Source organism: Sus scrofa, chromosome 15, assembly GCF_054392235.1.
Source record: "Sus scrofa isolate SSC_HxYL_T2T_F1_AM1 chromosome 15, Sscrofa_HxYL_maternal_Yorkshire_Landrace_v2.0, whole genome shotgun sequence".
Lineage (NCBI taxonomy): Eukaryota > Metazoa > Chordata > Mammalia > Artiodactyla > Suidae > Sus > Sus scrofa.
Window position 1 is genome coordinate 135,269,340 of NC_139397.1, and position 22,113 is coordinate 135,291,452.

Sequence of the window (22,113 nt, forward strand, 5' to 3'; positions counted from 1 at the left end):
GGGCAATTCCAGGAATGGGTGCCTTTTGTCTTAGAGGCTCTGGTCGTTTATCCTTAAACCTGGAGGGGCTCTCTTCAGAGATGGGGGCAGTGAGGTTGGAAGGGAAGTGTATGTATAGAGTGGGAAGCTTGTGCCCATTTTACAGAGGATGATGCCGAGGCTACAGCGGGAGTAGGTTTCACTCTCAGGGCCCAGGTTAGAACAAGAAAGCGAAGCTGGAGCCTCCTTGCCCAGTCCTCTGGCTCTCGGACTTAACCTGGGTCCAGTACACTCCTCCCATATGGAGGTGAGCCAGTGTTCAGTTGGGGTGGCAGGACAGGAAGGGATCCCAGAGAGGAGTGGGCCTGAGCCAGGAGGCTGATATTGGGGGGGGGGGGGAAGCTCCCAGGGGACCAAGTACAGGTGACAGAGCCAAGGTAAGACCTGGAGCATCTGCAGGCTGGGGCTCGGTGTTGGGACTGTTGCTGCTATGCTCACCTGGGTTTGGTTCCAGCTCTTCCACTCACTGGCTGTGTGACCTTGAGTAAGCCATAACCCTTTCTGAGCCTTAATATTTTCTTGCGAAATAAAAGCTAATGAAATAAGATGACCTCAAAGTGTACTTTTAGGATCAGAAGTCTCATTCCTCCTCCCAGGGCGTGCCACCCCAGGGTGCTCTGCTTCCCGACAAGCATTCGCTGGAGTTCCAGTACCATCACCTTAGTTGACTAGATGAGGTGGGCTTCATTAACTTCATTTCACAAAGAGGCAGAGGAAGCTCAGCGGCCAGGAGGCACCTGTTGAAGGTCTCACAGTGAACAGAGGGAGATCCAGAGGCTGCCAACCCCCTTTGCAGGACCCCACACCTGCCTCACCAGCCAAGCCTGGGAAGTCCCTCCTGAGGTGGGGAGGCGAGCAGGGGGCCAGCCCCTCCCCTCCAGCGCCTGCAGGTGTGTATATTGGGGGGCGACGGCTCCCCAGCAGCTGTGGCTCAGCCAGGCGCGCACACCCCGCAGTAACACAATCCTTCCCACACAACCCAGCGAGCCAGCTCACTGGCACCGCCCTGTGCCCGATCCCACAGACCCCAACACCTCCCCCCACCCTTCCCTGGCACTGCAGCTCCCACCCCGAGTCCTGAGCGGACCGACGCAGTGGCCTCGACCAGTACACGCCTCTTCCCCCCCCACCCCCGTCGTCATGACGTCACGTGGGGTAGAGCCCTGAGACACTCAACTGGGGGGGGTGGGGGTGAGAAAAGGGGAGGCGGCGGAGCTCCCTGAGCCGGGACAGTCGCTCACTCTCTGGGCGGTGGGGCCGGTGGGGCCCGGCACAGACAGCGCCGCCACCCCATACCCCCGGCCCGCCTCTCACGCCCTCGGAAGCGCAGGCTCACCGCGGTGCGCTGGGGGGCTCCCGGGCACCCCAGCCTCTCGTCTCTAGCCCGCGGCACCTCCGGGGCCCCCCTTACCCTCCAGAGGCACCGGGACTTGCCGCAGGGGGGGTTCGGGAAATTCCCCGGACCCCTGTGCCAGGAGGTGCCCGGAGCGCCCGCCCGTTCTCCCCCCCCCCCCGAGGGCGGTGCCCCGGGGGCGCTGCCCCATGGAGCGGGGAGGCGGGCGCCGTCTGCTCCCGGAGCCGTGACCCGAGTCGGAGCTGTGTGTGGCAGCCGCCCCGACCCCCCGAGGATCATGCGCCGTTGCCCCTGGCTCGCCGGTCCCATCGGGCTGTGAGCCCCCCACTTCTGGCCCATCACGGCCCGCGCGCGATGGGCAGCACCCACCCTTGCCCTTGGCTGCGGCTCCGACCTCGGCCCCAGCCGCGGCCCGCGCTCTGCGCGCTCCTCTTCTTCCTACTGCTGCTGGCTGCCGCCGTGCCCAGGTGAGCCCTCACTTAATGCCCCGCCCTCCTGCAAAGCTGGGACCCCCAGCCGCAGGGGCCTCTGGCGCTAGTGCTGGGGCAGGAGACCCCGGAAGGAGGGAGGGATGATGTCCCAGGAAAAGTGCTGGTGACCAATGAGAGTACCCTCATAGGAGGGGGGTTGAACCGGTGACAGAATAAGGGCAGACCAAGGAGACAGGGCAGTGCCCAGGAAAGTGATGGCTACTAGCAGGGGAGGTGTGTGTGTTGGGGGTCGGGGAGCAAGTGCCATCCTGGAGTCCCTGCCATGCTGGGGGGATGCACCCTTGCCCCAGGAGTAAGCTCAAACTGCTTTGCTCCCCAGGAGATGGTCCCCAGGCAGGGACAGGGGCAGGGGCCAAAAGGGGGTAGCCCAGGTGGGGGTCAATGAGAGATGGCAACTAGAAGAGTTCTGTGTGTGTGTGTGTGTGTGTGTGTGTGTGTGTGAGAGATCGAGTGAGCCCAGCATGCTGTGTTGTAAACAGCAGTCTGTGTGTGCACATGTGTGTGAATGTGAGGGATCACGGATCAACATTTGTAAAGATGAACATGTGTGTGTACTTGTGAGGGTCCGTGTGAACGTGTATAACTGTCTGATGAAGTGTGCATGTGTGTAAGTGTTCCCGCGTCTGGGTGTCCATCTCAGTGTGTGCAGAAGTGTGTCTGCATGAATGCGACTGTCTGAAACATGCCATTGGGAGTGGTCTCCTGGGGAACACTGTGCATGGGAGCATCTATGCCTGGGGATGTACTTATGAAATACCGTGTGCGCAGGCATACCGGATGTGTGTGCATTTGCATGTGTGGGTGTGCAGCGGGGTGGATTGCATTGGAGGGGATGACAGTGAGAAGGTTAAGGAAAGAAGGTTTAAGGTTATACCGATGGGCCTAAGCTTCAAAACAGGGGCTGGAACAGAGGGATTATGGCCTTCGGGACAGAGTGTGTATAGTTACATGGGGCCCTCCTAACCCCGCAAAACACTCACCCACCCCCGCGCCCCATGCCTGCAGGTCTGCACCCAACGATATTTTGGGCCTCCGACTCCCCCAGGAGCCTGTCCTCAACGCCAACACTGTGTGCCTGACGTTGCCTGGCCTGAGCAAGCGGCAGATGGAGGTGTGTGTGCGCCACCCAGACGTGGCTGCCTCGGCCATCCAGGGCATCCAGATCGCCATCCACGAGTGCCAACACCAGTTCCGGGACCAGCGCTGGAACTGCTCTAGTCTCGAGACTCGAAACAAGATCCCTTATGAGAGTCCCATCTTCAGCAGAGGTAGCTGCCCCTCACCCTTACCTTTCTGCCCACCCCATTCAGCGCCTCCATTCCAGAACCTATCTGCCAGCCATCCCCTAATCTGCTCTCTCAACCTGGCAACCTCCCCAGTGCTCATCTGCCAGTCACAGAGCTCTCCTGCCTTTTTCTGCTCTAGGAAAGTCCATGGGGGCCGGACACATGGGGCATATGTGGGTCCAGGCTGGGCTATGTGGGCTGAGGATGGCAGGTTTCATGCCTGAGAAAAGAACTCCTGGGCTATCCTGCCCCATCACTGACACTGCATATCTCAGGCCCAGGAAATATCCATATTACCACCTGCTTCAAGTTACCCTCTACCTAGTAAACAGCATTTAGGATGGAAAGCCTGTGATGAAGTAACCCGAATCAACACGAAGAGGGGTCAAGGACCTTTTGCCAAGTGGTGTAGGTGAAGGAAGCCTGGGCAGGTAAAATGTCTGCACTTCAGCAGAAGCTCTTCTCCTGGGGGTACACCACCAGCCTCTGTATCATCCTTGCCACCCCTAAAACCGTCTCTGAATCAGAGGCACAGGGCGTGTGCCTGTCTCCTGCTGAGCAGGCCTGAGGGCCCTGCCAAATGCTCTTCCCCTCACAGCTCAGAGAAGCTGCAGCCCACTATCCATTTCCCCACCTGGACCTCTGGGTGCCCCAGGACCCACCCCCTGACAATCCCTGGAGTGGCTTGGGCTGGAGATGGCCGGAGGTTCTGTCACTCATTTGCGCTTGTACCCACCTCTTGCCCTGATATCTTAGGCTTTGACTCAGGTCTCTAGGGAAAGATGGCGGGTCTCGCCTCCCGCATGGCTCTAGCTGGGCATCTCCCTCTCAGTTGCTGGGGTGGGACAGTGTGAGGACCTGGCTCCTTGGAACTTGTACAATTTTCAGTTGACAGTAGAGGAGGGGGCGTACTTCTCTACTCTGTGGCCTTGGGGCCCAGAGGCTTCTGGAAGAGTCAGGTTCTACCGTACCCCAACTTCGGGAAGAACTGAGCCGGGGGCCTTTCCTTTTCCACTAGAACCTTTCCTTGCAGCCCCCGGGAACCCCGAAGTCAGGGGCCACCCCAGTCTCCACCAGCCCAGCCCCCGGCCGCCCGCCCCGCCCCCGCGCGCCCTCCCTCCTTCCTCCCCCGCGCGCCCGGGGCGCTGTTTCTCCCCGGCCGAGCCCAGCCCGACGCGTGTGGCGGCATGCAGCCGCGAACTAATCCCCGCGGGCCGCGGCAGACGGCTCCTGGCCCCAGCCGCGCGCCTCTCAAAGAGGGCGCCCCCCACCCTGCTCCGCGCTCCCACCCTCCCGCCCCGCTCTCCCCGAGCCCCTCCAGCCGTCGGCCCAGAGCTGCTGCCCGCGACCCCCGGCCGATCGGCACGGCCCAACTCCAGCCCGACGCCCCGCCCCGGCCGCCCCCGCCGCCGCTGCGCTCGTGGACACGAAGTGACAGGCCCCTGCATCTCTCCTGCCCCGCCGGGCCCGGCCGGCGCTTGCCGCCGCAGCGCGCCCGAGCCCACTCCGGGATTCTAGGTCACCCGCGCTCCCCGAAGCCCAATTCTCTCTCCAGCGCTCCGGCCTCGGAGTTTGCTCCAGGGTCCGCTCACTGGGGGCAGACGCTGAGGTTCTCACCCCTGCCGCTTCGGGTGAGGCCAGGCTAGCTCTTCCTGCCTCTTCCTGGCCTCGATGTTCCCTCTTTTCCCTCTGGTCCTCCTGTCCCCTTTAGACTGAGTGAACCCAGGCGTCCCGATTGCTTCGCCCGGGTGAGGCCGGTGCGGGCTGGCGGAGGACAGCGGGGCTTTGAAGCTTGGGGGCGAGTTCGGAGCGGTGGAACTCCGCGGGGTTGGCGCGGCGCCAGGCCCTCCTGGGTTCACCTGCAGTTTAATAAGCGGGAGGTGAGCTGGGGGGGACCGGTGGGGGGAGAGGTGAGGTGTGGAGGGGGGAGACTTGCCGGGGCTAGCCGGAGCGGGGCGGCGCCCAGCGCGGGGAAGGGGGCGGGGCAGAGGCTCCTGGGCTCCCGCAGGGAGGCTGGGCTTCTTCCTTTGGCCTCAGAACACCATCCTACCTCTGCGACTTCTGCCCCACCATCGAGACACCTCATTTCCATCTCTCCCTCCTCGGAGGGGACTCTGGGCTTTTGGAAAGAAATTGCCACTTCTGGGAGTTCCCGTCGTGGCTCAGTGGTTAACGAATCCAACTAGGAACCATGAGGTTGCAGGTTAGATCCCTGGGCTTGCTCAGTGGGTTAAGGATCTGGCGTTGCCGTGAGCTGTGGTGTAGGTCGCAGATGCGGCTGGGATCCAGCGTTGCTGTGGGGTCTGGCGTAGGCCGGCGCCTACAGCTCCGATGAGACCCCTAGCCTGGGAACCTCCATATGCCACAGGAGTGGCCCTGGAAAAGGCAAAAAGACAAAAAGAAAAAAAAAAAAAAAAAAGAGAGAGAGAAAGAAATTGCCACTTCTTCCTCCCCTTCCAAGGGTCGCCATTGCTGCGCTTCCCTCACTCCACCTCCACATTCAGTCTCCTGCAGGGTCATTTTCCTGGTCTACCTTGGGCCATCACCTCAAGGAATAGCTACATGTGAATCGCATGGGGCCAGTCTTGGTGGTAACCAGCCCTGGGCCTGGATCTTCCCTCTGGTCTCCCTTCTTTTCAAGCTATGATTGTCCATCGTGGGGTCAGGGAAGCCCAGTTTCCCCAAAGCAGAATATCAGGATGCTGACCCTTCTCACCCAAGCTGCCAGTGGGGTTCTCTTAAAGGTGCACTCTGCCATGTTTGAAATTCAGAGACTGCTGGGAGGAGGTGTTCAGAAGGTTTGTCCTGTCACTTGCCCTGCACTGGGTTGGGCCGAAAGGATGGAGTCCTCAAGTAGGAGAGAGAAGAAAGGGTGTGTGAGCAACTGGAGGGGGTGCTTGGGAAGCAGGGCATACAATGGGGCTTTACCTAGCCAAGGAGAGGGATGCGGGGATGCTGGAACCTGGGGACTGGGGGACAGGGAGAGGGGCCCCTAGCGGGCCAGAAAGAGTGAGTGGCAGCTATGACCTAAGTGCCGAGGGCACTGGTATCTGCAGATTTCTCTTCTGAGAGCCCACATAGGTGGTGCCTGGGTGGATGAGGCACTGGACAGAACATTAGCTAGAGGGAGGGGGCTCTTCATTGTGAGGGCTAGTGAACCCCTCCATCTCTCACTCAGGATGCCGGGACCAAAGGGAGATTTGAGGAAAGGGCTGCTTTGGGCGGGACTTGGGCCCTGGAGTGAGGGGGGATGAGAGAGAGGCTTGATGGAGGGCAGGGAGTAGATTCACACAGCAGGTCGTGGAGCACTCACACAGTTTAGGTACCACCCTGTCTAAGGCCCAGACCCATTCAGAACGCGTGGGAAGAGGGGGCATGAGGCTGGGCAGTAAGCCAGGCTCCCAGCCCAGGGAAGCCAGCCATTTGAGAGTCCAGCCTCTGTTCTCCAAGGCTCTGGCTCTTTTGTCTCCCACCTCCCTTTTTCTTTATTTGGTCTTTTGTCTTTTCTCTTTTTAGGGCCGCACCAGCAGCATATGGAGGTTTCCAGGCTAGGGGTCTAATCAGAGCTGTAGCTGCTGGCTTACGCCAGAGCCACAGCAATGCCAGATCCGAGCCACATCTTCAACTTACACCGAAGCTCACGGCAACACTGGATCCTTAACCCACCAAGCCAGGCCAGGAATCTAACCCGCAACCTCATGGTTCCTAGTTAGATTCGGTTCCACTGTGCCACGACGGGAACGCCCCACCTCCCTTTTACATTTGTCCTCGGGGAGCCTCGATTTTATGTCCTGGCCTCCAGGCTTGGGTTATGTGGTGGTATCAGATGGGAGGAAGCAGTCACAGGCAACTGTATGTATCCCAGGATCACCGAGGGTCTTGTTATTCTAATGGAACCCAGTAAATTAGCCATTAAATACTTGCCAGGTGCCAAGCACTGGCCTAAAGCACTTTATCTGTGCTTTAGGATCCTCAAATAAGCCTCATGCAGAAGGTCCTATTATTACTCTCTTTTTACAAATGAAGCTAAGAGAGGTTGGGTAACTTGTCATTAGTCACATAGCTTGCAAGTGAGCTGTAGAGCCAGGATTCAAATGCAGGCCAACTGTCCTTAGAGATTGCACTCAACCCCCTGCCATACTGTTTCCAAAACTAGGAGGCCACCATGATCTCCTATCCTGTGCCCAGAGGTGAGCTGCTGCAGTGGAGGAGAAATCCAGAAATGGAACTGACATGTGTGTGCACACACACACACCTACCCATGATTGTGCAAACGTGTAGCTACATTTGGTGTCACCCCCCTAAGTGTTCCCACATGCACACAACACAACACACACACACACACACACACACACACACTCTTTCTCTTTCATTCCAGGCACATGAGCAGGCGCAGAAAATTTGCACACAACTTATTTGCATGGAGGCAATGGAGACCAGACCTCTTCTCTCTCCTCCCTCTTTGACACAAATGGGCAGGGCTCAAGCTTCTCTAACCCCTCCTGGTTCCCAGTGGTCCCTGAATCCTCTCTCCTCCTCACTTCCCTGCCCTCCAAACCTCCTCCCCCAGCCCCTTCCTGGCCATTGGCTTTGTCCTGTAGCAGCAGCTGACTCCACTTAGATGCTGGCAGTCCCTGTCCCAGATCAAAGGCAGGGCGGCTAATTGTGCGTTTTAACGAGCCCCCCCTCCACCATGCTCCAGGCAGCCCAGCTGGCCAAGGCCCCACCCCTCTCTCCCCCTCCAGCTGGCCAGATGGCACAGTGCCTTCATCTGCCCCAGACAGTCGGGGCCAGGACCGAAACTGGGGCCCTGAATGGGAGCTGGGAGCAGACCCAGTGGGCTAGCTCCTCTGAGACCTGAATGCTTGGAACAGAGGGTGACCACACAAGCCCCACCTGGTCACCCCTACACGTGGCTATGACAGCTGCCAGAGGCCATGGGATGGAGTCCTTAGCTGCGTGGGATAGGTAGGCTGTGGGCTACATTTCTCCAGATTCCTCTAGGCCTGCCCTTGAATGTGACAGAGCCTGGAAGATGGTGGTTGGTCCGGCACAGCTCCCTGGTGCCAGGCATAGACAGGACCATAGGATTGGAAACTGGGCTCCCCGGGTTTCTTTCTCAGCAGCAGGTCTTTCCTAAAGCCAAATGTCCTTCAGTAGAAAGTGGCCAGTCCTGGGATCTGATAGAGATGGGGCTGGGTCCCGTTCCATAACCTGTGGCTCTGGGCAAACGCCTTTTGCATTGTGTGTGTGTGTGTGTGTGTGTGTGTGTGTGTGTGTGTGTGTGTGTGTGTGTTAGAGAGTACTTTCTGAGGCCTGGGCTGCTTCTGAAGGACATTTGTCCTTGGAGCCATTTTTCCTAGGAGCAGACTGATGATTCCACAAGCAATAAGTGCTCAGGATTCCGCAGATAAAAGGCGAGGGATAAATACAGGGTGTACACCTCAGCTTGAGTCTGCCTTCCTTTCCCTTAGGCTGCACCTCCCAGAGCAGTGTCTATGCTTCTGCAGCTCCCACCGATTCCAAGCACCCCTTTGAAGGCTCCCACCCAATCGCTGTCCCTTCCTGTCTGCTCATAGCTCGGCTTCTTATGGAAAAGGTCCTGAGCTGTCAGGAGCTGGAATGAGAAGCTAGAGAGGAACAGTCTGCTTTACTGGCTTCAGTGGCCCAAGTGATTTATTCTAGAGTGGGCTGTGAGCTGCCAGGCTCTGGGCCTGCTCAGGGAAACAAGAATAAGGAGCAATAGCCTGAAATTGCAACAGTAGTGAGTGAAGTCAGACAGCAGAAAGAACTTCTCAATAATAGTGAGATTTTATATAGTACTTACTATGAGTAAGGTATGATCCTATGCATTTGAAATGTATTAACTTATTTAATTCTTGGAACAACGAGACAGGTAATAATAACGCTGTTTTACAGATGCAAAAGCTGAGACACAGCAGTCAAGTCACTTGGCCAAGGTTACATAGCTGTTAACAGCTAGTAAATGGAAGAATCAAGTTTGAAAACTAGGCATTCTAGGTCCAGGGCTCAGACTTTTTTTTTTTTTGCTTTTTAGGGCCGCACTCACGGCATATGGAGGTTCCCAGGCTAGAGGTCCAATTGGAACTACAGCTGCTGGCCTATGCCACTGCCACAGCAATGCCAGATCTGAGCCAAGCCTGTGACCTACACCAGAGCTCAGGGCAACACCGAATCCTTAACCCACCGAGTCCGGCCAGGGATTGTACACTGCAACTTCATGGTTCCTAGTCAGATTCATTTCAGCTACACCACAATGGGAACTCCGGAGTTCATACTCTTAACTACACATCTTGTCTCTTTTGGGGGGGTGGGTGTGCTAGGCAGGGAGAGGAGGACAGGGCCCTGTGATGCAGAGGGAGAGCATTAGGGGTGGGTCTGAGTTAGGGTCTCTATCCAGTCCTGGTTGGCTCTTGGGGGTCACTGAGGCCTCCAGGTCCTCTTAGTCTTTGATGCTGAGGTAGAAAGACCCAGAGCTTTTTCTTCTGAATCTCTGGCTTCTCCCAAGTCATCAGCCTCCAGTGGGGTTCTGGGCTTCTCCCCCAGGCATCTATGGCCGGGGTGGATTCTCCTTCTCATGTGGGAGCTTGCTGTTGGTTTCTTCCACTGCCTGAGCTCTCTCAAGTTCAGAAGCTGGTCAGAGAAGCTTGTGCCAGAACCTGCCCCTTGCTGGTCCTTTCTCAGATGCAGAATAAGATAGAAGCAGCTTGCAGATCCAGCAGCCGGACCCTTCTCTGCAAGCAGGCCTCCCCCTGCCACAGGCCCAGAGGATGGCTCAGGCTGGGAATGCCATGGAAGAAAGCAGAGTAGACCAGCCCTGGGTCCCTGAGAGTGGCTATTCAGGGAGACGTTGTTCCCATGAGCAACTCAGGATGGCATCTGCTTTAGGTAACCGTTCCCTGTCAGTGTTCCCACCACTGTATGCCTATGGCAGGCAGGCGGTGGGCTCACCTCCAGCATCCCCCAAACAACCTCTTCAGCTGATCTAGACTGATGGCAGGCAGAATGGCTGGACGATGCCTTTTCGGAGCAGATTTTCTGGAACAGGGTAAAGGGAAATTCTGCTGGCTCTTTTCTTCACTTCTGGCCATCAAAGCATGTACTGCCGTGTACCTAACGCAGTGGGGCCAGGAGCTTTAGGAGGACACCAGCTCCTCACACCTACCCTTCTGCCCATTAACACCTCCTAGGGCCCAGAATTTCATCACTGGTCATTTACTTTTTAGATTAAAATGTGGAAGGAATTCCCATTGTGCCTTAGCGATAACAGGCCCAACTAGTATCCATGAGAATTCAAGTTCCGGCCCTGGCCTCGCTCTCTGGGTTAAGGATCCGGCATTGCTGTGAGCTCCAGTGTTAAGTCACAGATGCGGATGGATCCCTTGTTGCTGTGGTGTAGCCTGGCCGCTGCAGCTCTGATTCTAGACTGCGAACTTCCATATACCGCATATGCAAAAAAGGCAAATATTACAGGAGAGATAGACGTTTAAGTCTCTGATGGTTAAAATAAAGAAACAAAATGTATGCTAGATATATTGTATCCAACAGGAGAGATGCAGACACAAATTCTGAGCTTGCTAAGTGTGACACTGATGAAACAGAAAGGAGTTCAAAAAGGAGGGCTGTAGGGGGCGACCTTCCCCCGGTCCAGCCCGTGCGGAGAACTTCTGGTGTGATTTCTGCTGCTCTTGAGTCCATGCCCTTGCACCAGATTTCCCCCCGACACTGGGCCTGTTCCCCCTGAGTCTGGTGAGTTGTTGGGCAGGGAGAGTAGAGAGAAAGCATGTAGAGGCTCCTCAAAAGCTCTTTCCTGCATCTCTATGCTCAGGTTTCCGAGAGAGTGCCTTCGCCTACGCCATCTCCGCAGCGGGCGTGGTGCACGCGGTGTCCAATGCCTGTGCCCTGGGCAAACTGAGGGCTTGTGGCTGCGATGCATCCCGGCGAGGGGATGAGGAGGCCTTCCGGCGGAAGTTGCATCACCTGCAGCTGGAAGCCCTGCAGCGGGGTAAGGGCCTGAGCCACGGAGTTCCCGAGCACCCAGCCCTGCCCCCTGCCAGCCCCGGCCTGCAGGACTCCTGGGAGTGGGGCGGCTGCAGCCCGGACGTGGGTTTCGGAGAGCGCTTCTCTAAAGACTTTCTGGACTCCCGGGAGCCACATAGAGACATCCATGCGCGCATGAGGCTCCACAACAACCGAGTGGGGAGGCAGGTGAGAGCCCCCTCCACCCCCCTCCCCGGCCTTCTCCAGATCCCTCTGCCTAGGACCCTTCCCCTCCCCCAGGCTTATGTCTATTCTGAGGACCACATCACACCCCCTAACTCAGTAACTTTCTCATTGCTCCCTCTAATTCAGTTATCAAACATGCACTGGAGACATACTGTGTGCCAGGTTCTGGCCTAGGCCTGGGGATGCTGGTATGAAACAAACACCCCCCCCCCCAGCTCTGGACTAGCTCACCCCCTGCTGAGCAGCCTGCTCCCTCATTTCTTGCTGTGAGCAGTAGGGAGCGCTCTAGTCTTCAGTCCCAGCCTCAGCATCTAGGCCTAGCTCTGCTACTCTGTCTCCTCCCCTATAAAGTGAGAAGATTGAACTGGACGACCCATAAGCTCTCACCCCGACTCAGCGCTAATGTTCCATGATTCTGTGATATCCTTTTCTGGGATTCCTCTCCTCTCCCAGACTTTCTGTGCCGAATGAGGGATTCCTGCAAAGGGAGATCCCCAGGGACCACTATGGTACTGTGTTATATTATCCTTCTCCTTTCTCCCTCTCCTCAAATGTTCACACTACCTCAAAGGTCATTCATTTGAGAATGAGGTAGGGAGTTCCTGTTGTGGCTCAGTGGTTAATGAATCCGACTAGGAACCATGAGGTTGTGGGTTCGATCCTTGGCCTTCCTCAGTGGGTTGGGGATCTGGTATTGCTGTGAACTGTGGTGTGGGTCACAGATGTGGCTCAGATCCCACGTTGCTGTGGCTCTGGTGTAGGTCGGTGGCTACAGCTCCAATTAGACCCCTAGCCTGGGAACCTCCATATGCCATGGGTGTGGCCCTAGAAAGGACAAAAAAAAAAATGAGGTAGATAAAGGTTCAGGGGAGGGAGAGAAAAGAAAAAGAGAAGCAAGGAAAGAAAAAAGGAAGGGAAGGTAATAACAGCCTGCATTTAATTTATTGAGTGCTTACTCTGTGTTAGGCACTATCTGGAGCATTTTACTATACATTAGCCTATTTCATCCTTATGCCTATGGATGAGGGTTCTATTATTAGCCTCATGTTCAGATATGGGAAACATGGCACAGATAGACTAAGATGATGAAACTAGTGAGAAAGTAGCAGAGGCAGGTTTCATCCACTGGCAGTTGAGCCCTGAGCCCTTTTGTTCTACAGTGTAGTCTACACTAAGATGCCTCCTTAGCCCTCATGAGTTCAGCAACCTCTTTTCCTGGCTATTCTGCCCCTGTCCCTTTTCTCAGGCATGGCCAGCCTTCTCAAACCCTGTTTCTGGCTTCCACTTACTCTAGCTGGCACTTTCTCCATCTCACTCCCCTTTCTCTCAGCCTAGGCTGGTTCACTTTCTTCCATGAAGCCAGGAGCTGTTTGAGCTCTTCCATCATGACTTATAGGTGAGGGAAACTGAGGTATACCCACCCTCAGGTCACTTCCAGCTCTCACCCAGTTCTGCCCGTCCATGCAGCGCTTTTCCCAAGCTTCAACACTATCCCAGCCCATACCAACAGTGCCTCCTCCTCCTCGTTAAACCGGTTAATTAATGGCTGCTGCCTGTGGGAAGCAGATGTTCTGGAGCTGTTGGCCAGGGGAGGCTCTGGGCTGGTTTCCACGTGGTGCTCACACCACAGCACATATAAGCTGCAGAGAGCCCTTTAAGACGTGGAGGAATGGGGTCCCTCTCTTAGGTGCTATTGCTTGAGGGCCCCAGATCATTTATTGCTTTGTGGTTTGAGAGTGGAGAGGGGGCGAGAAGGATGCAGCCAACTTCCTCTGGGGTCTCTGGTGAAGATAACATGAAGGGGCTCTTTGAGGGGAGACTCTAGGGCAGGCTGAGAGCTGGGCATGGGGTGGGTACGTTGAATTCCTGTAACTAGCTCCCTTGGAAGTCTGGGAACCTCTCGCCACTTGCATTGCCCTGGGGGGTCTGGCTCTTTGGGTTCCCCTTGGTTCTGTATTAGAGACTTTGGCCCCTGTTGGTGCTCACTGTGTCCTAGAGGAATGGTGGCACTCAGCATTGGGCAGAAGAAGCCCCAGCCAGCATGATGGGGGAGGAGGAGAGGGGAAGTCTCCCCAGCCCCTGGCCCTCTCTCAGGCTCCCTACAAAGTGCTGCAGGGCTGAGGAGTAAAGGGCTTTCTCAGACTCCCGACAGCCTCTGCTCACAGCCTGGAGTGAGGCCAGAGGCTTTGGGGCTGGGATGAGGTGGAGCCAGCACACCCCTGTTCCTTGTCCCCATCCGAGGGTTGGGAGGAGAGGGAATTTCCCTGAGGATCTGGGATCCCCCCTCAGGAAGCAAGAGCCTCCAGCCCCAAGGGCCCCCCTGCAGCTGCTGGAAAAGGAGGCTGGAGCGGGAAGGAGGGAATTCCCCCAAGGTCTGGCCGGGTGGGAGGTGGGTGGGAGGTGAATGGGAGAGCAGCAGAAGAGTGGGCAGAACTGTCCTCCTGACTGCCTGGCTCAGGAGCTCTGCCCCCCATCCATCCACTGCGGGCTTCAGCTTTTGCCTCTGTTCCATGGGCATTGGTTTCAAAACCTTCCGAGATTCTCCAAGGCCAGTGTCTGCGTCGGGAGGAGGGCAATGGGCCTGGCCGCGGGCATCACCCCTCCCCGTGCCTCCCTCCGCAGGCGGTGATGGAGAACATGCGGCGGAAGTGCAAGTGCCACGGCACGTCAGGCAGCTGCCAGCTCAAGACGTGCTGGCAGGTGACGCCTGAGTTCCGCGCGGTGGGGGCGCTGCTGCGCAGCCGCTTCCACCGCGCCACGCTCATCCGGCCGCACAACCGCAACGGCGGCCAGCTGGAGCCGGGCCCCGCGGGGGCACCCTCGCCGGCCCCCGGCGTTCCAGGGCCACGGCGCCGCGCCAGCCCCGCCGACCTGGTCTACTTCGAGAAGTCCCCCGACTTCTGCGAACGGGAGCCGCGTCTGGACTCGGCGGGCACTGTGGGCCGCCTGTGCAACAAGAGCAGTGCGGGCCCCGACGGCTGTGGCAGCATGTGCTGTGGCCGTGGCCACAACATCCTACGCCAGACGCGCAGTGAGCGCTGTCACTGCCGCTTCCACTGGTGCTGCTTCGTGGTCTGCGAGGAGTGCCGCATCACCGAGTGGGTCAGCGTCTGCAAGTGAGCCGACAGCTTCGCTCTCTGCGGCTCTCACTGGCGATCTTGGCCTGGCAGCGTCGTCCTGGTTCCTGGAAGTGGAGGTTGAACCGCAACATCTTATAGGAACCTCCCAGCTCTAAGGCCTTCAAGACTGCAATCAAGAGGCAGTCCCGGCCTGCCAGGACCCCCCACTCCCACCCAACTCACTTCTCTGGACTCCAAGATTGATTTGCCTTCCAGCTCTCTGCCCCAAGCTCAGACAGCTCTGTTGGGCTGGGGATGGTCCCACATTCTAGGGCAGTGGCAGCCAGGCATCCGCTTCCATCCCTTCACCCCTTCCCAGGAGTGGGAGGGAATGAATGCAAGCTGATGGGCAGGGGGAGGAGGGTTACAAAGAAATGGACATCCTTGAGCTGAAGTGATTCTGCAGAGGCCTCAAACACACTCCCCACCAGCCTCTGCCCCTCATCATTCATTTAACAAATATTTATTTTGCACTCTTTGTGGCCTGGCACTCTGCCGGCTGAGAGGTGCTGGGGATACTGAAGTGAATAAGAGACTCAGCACCTGCCCTCTTGGAGTTTACATTCTGGCTGGGGAAGATGGACAATAAACAAGTAAAGACACAAACAAGGTCATTTCAGACACTGCTATGTGCTGTGAAGAAAATAAAGCAAGGTGCTAGATGTAGAGCGATTCGTGGGGAGTGGGGTCCCTTTAGATAAAGCTACTGGTGGGGAAAGACTTCTCTGAGTTGTGATGCTCATGCTGAGACCTGCATGATGAGGAGAGCCATGCACTGATTGAGGGTAAGGGCTTTCCAGGCAGAGACCATGCGAATGCAAAAGCTCTGATGTCAGAAAGATCTCAGGAGGAACGGCAAAGAGGCCTGTGTGACTGGAGTGACAAAATCAAGGGACAGAGAAGCAGGAGAAGAGCTGGCTGGGGCAGAGGGGTGGGGGGTAAGGGTTACATGATGTGTGTCCTTCCAGGTAGAGGTAAGGAATTGGGATTTTACATAAGAGGAATAGGACCTTTCAGAGGGTCTTAAGCAGGCGAGTGTTATGGTCTGATTCTCGTGTGGATTGCGGTCTAGGAAACTGAATGACTGGGGACAGGTTGACAGCAAGGGGCCAGTTGGGAGACCACAGCCATCTTCAAACCATAGATGAGGCCTGGACTAGATGGGGGCAGTGGGGAAGCCACTGGGCAAGGGGCTGAATCAGGGGCCCTGGATGCCAGCGCTCTGGCTGTCCACCTTGTGCCTGAGCTCTCTGCCACAAGCCAGGACGAGTGTTGGCCAGCAGCACCCGTCGGCAGAGACAGGAGACACTCTGAGAGGAGTAATCCTGGGCAAGACCCAGCTCAACCCAGCCAGCCCAGCGCCCCAGGGAGCAGGTGGGGCTAGGAGGTGCGGCTGGGAGGAGGGTGGTGGGGAGGGCCTGGAGACTCACTGTCTGCTTTCTGGTCTCTCGGGGTCCAGGCAGGGGAGGTGGGGTATATCGGTAAGGCTGGAGGTGGGGGGCATTCTTCTTGGGTCTCTTGTGCCTCTAGATCCCCAGCTCAGGCTGCCCCTTGGCAAGTCAGCCAGACTTACCTCTATACCCCCAAAAGAACACTGCTGAGCTGGCAGCCTGGGTCTAGCATTGCACCCTCCTTGGCTCTCAGATCTGATGTTTTTCTGGAACAGACCCTTGAGGAGGAGGGCAGAGGAGAGGAAGCTGGGGTCAGGATCTCAGGGCACGAACACTTCACTGACTTCATCCAGGTTTCCTGCTGCCCACAGGGTCCTGCTGCCTGCCTCAGTTTACCCTGGAATGGCACCCTTCTCTGAACCAGTGGGGGATGAAGTCTTTTTCCTTTTCCCAGTTGCCAGCCTATACGCATCCCCATACTTCCCTGGTCCTGACTGATGTCTCCCTAGCCCTGGGTAGAGGCGGGAAGGAAAGGAGACTCTCATAGTGTTGCATCCTATAGGTCCACCACCTGGGAGACTTGCCCGCACTAGCTTGCCTTCAGCTCCCTTCCCTCCAGTCGCTTGCATCCCAGGAAGCTCCCAGACATGCCTAAGGCAGCAGGGCCTTCGACATGCTCAGCTCTGTGCCTCTGTGGGGGACAGATTTCTCTCCCCATCCCCCAAAGATAGCCCCACAGGCAGGCGGGTGAGAGTCCCCCGGGAGGAGGGCTAGAAAGGAGCAGCCAGACACACCTGCCTCATTCCTTTCCTCTTGTTCACCCAGGAGAGCGCTCCCCCCCTCCCCTGCCTCCTTCCTCCCTCTCATTTCAGGGAGGAGGAGGGAAAGGAGGGACAATGAAGGCGGCAGGGGGTGGGAGTGGGGGACATACACCCCCCCAATCCCAAGCAGTGTCCACTGCAGCATTAGCTGTGGCTTCAGCCTCCTTTGCCTTCCAGACTTAGAATGGGTGGGGTGGGGTGGGGTAGAGACTGAAGATGGGAGATAGAAGATGAGGGTTGGGATAATGAGGCAGGAGCACAACTCTGCCGAGTGCTACCTCTGAGAGAGGGGTGGGGCGTGGGGTGGGGCCAGGGGCTGGACACCAGGTTGTGGGGGACATGGTGCAGTCAGGTCAAGCCATGGTGATTGGGTAAATGCTAGCTTTACCTGTAAAGGAAGAGAGGAAAAGTTGGGGAAGGAACAAATAGGATGCTGCCCACTCCCCATCCTCTCTCTGGGCCAGAAGCTGACTAGAGTCAGGACCAAAGCTGGACCCCACATTTGACACATCAGACACTTGGTAAGAACCCTACAGGGAGAGAAGGGGTGGGAAAATGGGGTCCAAGAGGCACTAGGCTTATGCATCCTGCTTGAAGAATGAGGCAGAAAGCAATGCGCTGATTGGAAATAGGGGAAATGGGCTGAAATAAAGTGTGCTGGTGGAGGTAAGTGGGAGGATGAACTTGCCCACAGCTGGGAGAGAACCAAGGTTCAGATTTGGAAATGAGAACAGAAGGTGGACCAGAGATTCAGAGGGGGAGAAAGCCTTCCTCACCCCAACACCTTTCATCTTGATGGACACTGGGCCACCTCCTTGCAAGAGGGAAAAATAGCACGGTCTAATGGAGCCCGGATGGTCCCAAAGGGAAGGGAGGGAACCAACGGACAATGAGGTGATGGACAGATCAGCAGGCAGTGGTGGGGTCAAGGGTCAGGGAGAGGCAGCCAGACTAGGGTGGGGATCAGAACCCAGGCATCCTGCTTCTCAGTTGCCCAAGTTTCCGGGGTTGAAAAAAAGAGAAGGGGAGAGGCAAAGGTAGAGCCTGGGTAGCTGTAGGAGGGTCAGGTGGACGAGAAGCAAGGTCAGGGCCATCCAGGCCCTCCCTCGCCTTTCCCCGAATTAATGCTCCCCCAGTTAGCCCCCCGGCAGGGGGGCCTTCCAGGCTGGAGATTGGCCAGGCCCTAGTCGCTGCTTCCCTCCTCCCCTCCCACCCCCACTTCTCATGTGGTTGCCGGCAGCTGCCTGCGGTCGCCCCAACCCCTGCGCTCAAGGCAAGGGGACTTTCCAACAGGGGAAAAAATGACTTAATGAGAGTGGGAGCCGGGGGCGGGAGGGACAGGTCCCTGTAATCACTGCTCTGCTGTGGGGCCTGCGCGCCTCCGGGCCCTTCCCTGGCTTCCTGCTGCCAGCGCCCCCCTCGGGCTTCGCTGGGGGAGGGGGCCCGACTGGTGACAGGGGGATCCCTTTTCAAGTTCCAGGCTGCCTGGGGCCCTCCGGCTGCCTTTGCTTCCTAGACTTGTCCCGCGTGGAAGCTGGGACGCCCCATGATCCCTGTCCGGACTTTGTCCTTGAAGGTGGGGAGTGGCAGTCTCTCCCAGGAGCCAAGGTCCTCTGCTGGTGGATTAGAATTAGAGGGGTGAGGAATGGTTAGGAGAGCCCTTTGCCACTTCGCGGCTGCGCACTTCCAAACGCCCCCGGTTGCTGTGGCAACCAGGGCAGTCGAGGTGTGTCCGCAGGGCTGGGAGGCGCCCACCCCCATTTTCTTGCCGCCCTTGGGCCAGGCCAGGCCGCTGCGGTGCGCGGGGGTGGGGGTGTGCCGTTACCATGGCAAGGGTGCGCTAGGAGGGCACATTCTTCCCCAGGGTGGGAGCGCCCTGGGGATACGAGAAGGGGGGTGACGGGGGCGGCAGAAAAGGGAGGGGGAGGGTCAGAACGAGGGAGGAGTCTAGGACGAGACACACCAGGGCTTCTGGGGTTGCGATGGGGAGTTTGGAATGTGCCCCCCAACTCCCAGCTCTCCGGAGAGGTACCGCTTCTCCTTCCTCTCTCTCTCGCTGGGGTTCGAGCCCCTCAACCGGGTTTCCGGGGAAGGGACCCGGAGTACCCACCGCGAAGGTTTTTGGCTTCCTTGGCGGCCCTGCTCACCGAGCTAAGTGTCAACCCCCTACCTTCCCAAGCGGAGCTGCGCCCAGACTGCGACCAGAAGCCCTGCAATTAAGCCCCTCGGCCGCCCCTGCGCCGCCCGCGTGTCCTCTGTCGGGCTGGGCCTGCACCGCCAATTACAGCAAGCGCGCAGCAGCTGATTACTCCGGAGTCTGGGAAGCGGCTGAGGGTGGGGACATCAGGCCGGTCACGGGGTAGGGGTCCCTGGGGTTGTCCCCGGCCAGGGGTCCTTAACTGGAGCTTCGGGCTGCGGCCCTCTAGCCCAATTTCTCTCTCCAGATCATATGAGGAGGAGGGGTCTATTCGGTGCTGTCTTGCTGTGCCTCAGCTTCTCCCTCCTGAAATGCACAAGGCACCCAGGGCAGAAAGAGCGCAAGGAGGGTGTGAGGGGGTGTGTGTGCGTGTGCGTGTGTGTGTTCCGAAGCGTCTGAGTACGCAAGAACTCAAAGCCCTCAAGGCCGGCTCTCTTTCCCGCCGCGGACAGTCGCTTGGGTCGCTCCTGGCCCGACGCTCCGCCCTGCGGACCCAGTTCTGTCCTGCTGAGCCAGTCCCAGGGCCGCTGCCAGCCCATACCGCACTTTTCTTGGAATCAGAAAACGGCGCCCCCTCTGGGCGGGAGGCCCCTGCGCTTCTACCCCAACAAAGCGAGGCAGTCTAGGAGCCGGCAGGGCAGCGCCGTGGGGTATTCTGCCGCCACCATTGCCCCATGCCATCCCTCTTCCCTCTCCCTCCGCCTGCGGGTCTGCAGGGGCTAGGGTAGAGCTAGCGTCTCCAGTGTCCACATCTGGCCGGCAGCTGGGACCCGCCCACTTCGAACTGCTGTGGACCAAGCGCCCTCTGTTGGTGCGGAGCGGAGGTACACTAGCTTTCGGGCCTCTGCAGCCCGCTGCGGCCGCCGCCCTGGGGTCTCGCTCAGTTCCATAGGTTTCAGGTTCCACCTGTTCGGCGCCCCTTGCACTTGGCTACAACCAGCTCTCTGCCTCACGTCGCTCCCAAATCCGACTACTCAGGCCTTTTGCTTCCGCCCGCAGGGACCGTAATCTCTTTCCTCCATCCCTTCGTGCTTAAAAAAAACCTTGTCTGGAGACTTAGCTGTTCCCCAACCTCCCATCTTTTCGAGTAGTCCAGGCTTCAAGGGCAAGTGCGGCAGTGCAATCTCGGTTGCATGCAATCTCGATTACATAAACCGTCGCCTATCTGCTCAACGGAATTCCTTGCAGCGCCCTTAAAAATGAGGTAGTTTGATGTATATTGAGGGACTGAGACTGAGTGCTCTGTACCTAGGAAGGGAGTGTAACATACAAAATAGCACAGGGAAGGTTCCCTCCTTTATTGCAACAAAAATTATAGTTGTGATTTGCATTTTTAAAGTCTAAAATAGGCAGCAGTGCGAGCAGAAACTATTTTTGGATGATGGAATTATAGGTTGTTTAAATTTTGTCTGTATTTTATCTCCATTTTTCATTTATCTATAATGAACATGTACTACTTGGGTGCAATAATAATTCCATATCCAGAATCTTTTTGCCCAAAATGTGGGCATCAATTTATATCATCAGAATATGTTAAATTTAAAAAAGAACACTTTCAAAACTAGGAACCAGGGTGACCTCCTGACAAGAGCTACTATGCTTGAAATTGGGAGTTTCTTCTTAAAATTCTAACGATTTGTTGGAATCAGAACTCCAACCTCTAAATTTCAGGGCCCGGGGAACCTGAAAAGCTGTTAGAAGGGTCCTCAAATCCAAATGCGCATCTAGCATTGTTGTGAATGGGAATAGCTGATTTATTTTCCGTTGTACTGCATGTGTAAAAAGATGCCCTCGTGATTAATGATATAGAAAATAATTTTAATACCTTTTTCTCAGTCTCGATCTCTTTGCAACACTACACATCATTAACTGTCCTCTCCTTAGACATATTCAACCTTTTGGTCCATATGTTCGATGTTGCACTGCCTGGCCCTCCTCTCATTCTCCACTGCCTTAGGGATTCTATTCATTATTTCCTTTATCTTTTTTCTTTTTATTTGGTGTAATAGAGAAGTTATAGCAACAGTACAAAGAACTTTCCCCATCCCTGAACCACTTGAGCATAAGTGGTCTATATGACGCTCCATCGCCCCTAATACTTCAGCATGTATTCCCCCACATAACCTGACACAATGCTCACAATCAGGAAATTAACATCAATGCATTAATACTATCGAATTTACAAACCTTACTGAACTTTTATCAATTGGCCTAATGATGAAAGGATCCGGTCCAGAATTATTCATTGCATCTGGTTTAGCATGTCTTTCCAATCTCCTTCAATCTGAGACAGTTCCTAAGGTTTCCTTTACTTTTACGACCAGGATTATTTAGAATATTACAGATCTATTGTATCGTAGAATGTCCCTCAGTTTGGGTTTATCTGTTGTTTCGTCATGATTATATTTGAGCTATGCATTGTTGGCAGCAGTATTACAGATGTGAGTGTTTTACTCATTGCTTCATTATTCATTTTGATGCTTAGAATTTCCCAGATTCGGCCAACTGCCAAGCTGGCTTCTGTCACCATAATTCTTTGAGTACTTCCTTATTTTCTGGCACAATAAGATGTTCCAGGCTCGTCTTTTACTTTCTCTGCTCAAGTCCTACAATCAGCCATTTCTCCCAGGAACCTTTGTTTCTTTTAATGGGGAATGATATTTAGAAATCAAGATCTGCACGCCAGGTGTGCTCATTGTTCTTGGGCTGTCACTGCTTCCAGGCTTCTTAGTAGAGAGTGCTAGGAAGTTTATGTATGATTAACACACATATTATCTATCTATAATTTATCAATCTATGTATAAAACCACAAGTTCACACAATACCTTCAAGTTCCACCCAACACCAGAGGATTTATTTGAATTTTCTCCCTTTTTATTTGTGTTACTTTCTTCTGTTCTGCTGGGTCAATCCCTATAGTAACCTATTTCCTGCCGCCACTGCTGCTGCCCCCTCCACTCCAATTACAGATATTGTCTTCTCCCATCTTGGCCTTGATAACCTAAGCCAGCCCAATGTTCATTCTGCCCCAAATGGATGGTTGACTTTTGTTGGCCCATCATGGCTTTTTAACCAAACTATTCAGAAAGGCAGGCAAGAAGGAATGCTGGAAACAACTTTACTCTCTCTTGAAGCTTTAAATGTAATTCTCAACCCTTTTTAATCAGT

The 22,113-nt window shown here is 56.0% G+C and overlaps 1 protein-coding gene across 1 annotated transcript; it reads left to right on the plus strand.

The window, feature by feature from the left end:
* Nucleotides 1-1,094: 1,094 nt before the first annotated feature.
* On the plus strand, nt 1,095-15,142 carry WNT10A (Wnt family member 10A). Its single transcript, XM_021075610.2, has 4 exons — nt 1,095-1,860; nt 2,890-3,152; nt 11,020-11,399; nt 14,040-15,142. Exons 1-4 carry the CDS (start codon nt 1,748-1,750, stop codon nt 14,535-14,537), a joined length of 1,254 nt encoding a protein of 417 aa, XP_020931269.2. The 5' UTR covers nt 1,095-1,747; the 3' UTR covers nt 14,538-15,142.
* Nucleotides 15,143-22,113: the final 6,971 nt, after the last annotated feature.

What these genes read in the sequence shown, in the direction of transcription:
- WNT10A (XM_021075610.2), top strand. Translation starts at nt 1,748, where the DNA reads ATGGGCAGCACCCACCCTTGCCCTTGGCTGCGGCTCCGACCTCGGCCC. An exon ending in CTGGCTGCCGCCGTGCCCAG is followed by an intron (nt 1,861 to 2,889) that starts GTGAGCCCTCAC and finishes CCATGCCTGCAG; the next exon opens with GTCTGCACCCAACGATATTT. An exon ending in GAGTCCCATCTTCAGCAGAG is followed by an intron (nt 3,153 to 11,019) that starts GTAGCTGCCCCT and finishes CTCTATGCTCAG; the next exon opens with GTTTCCGAGAGAGTGCCTTC.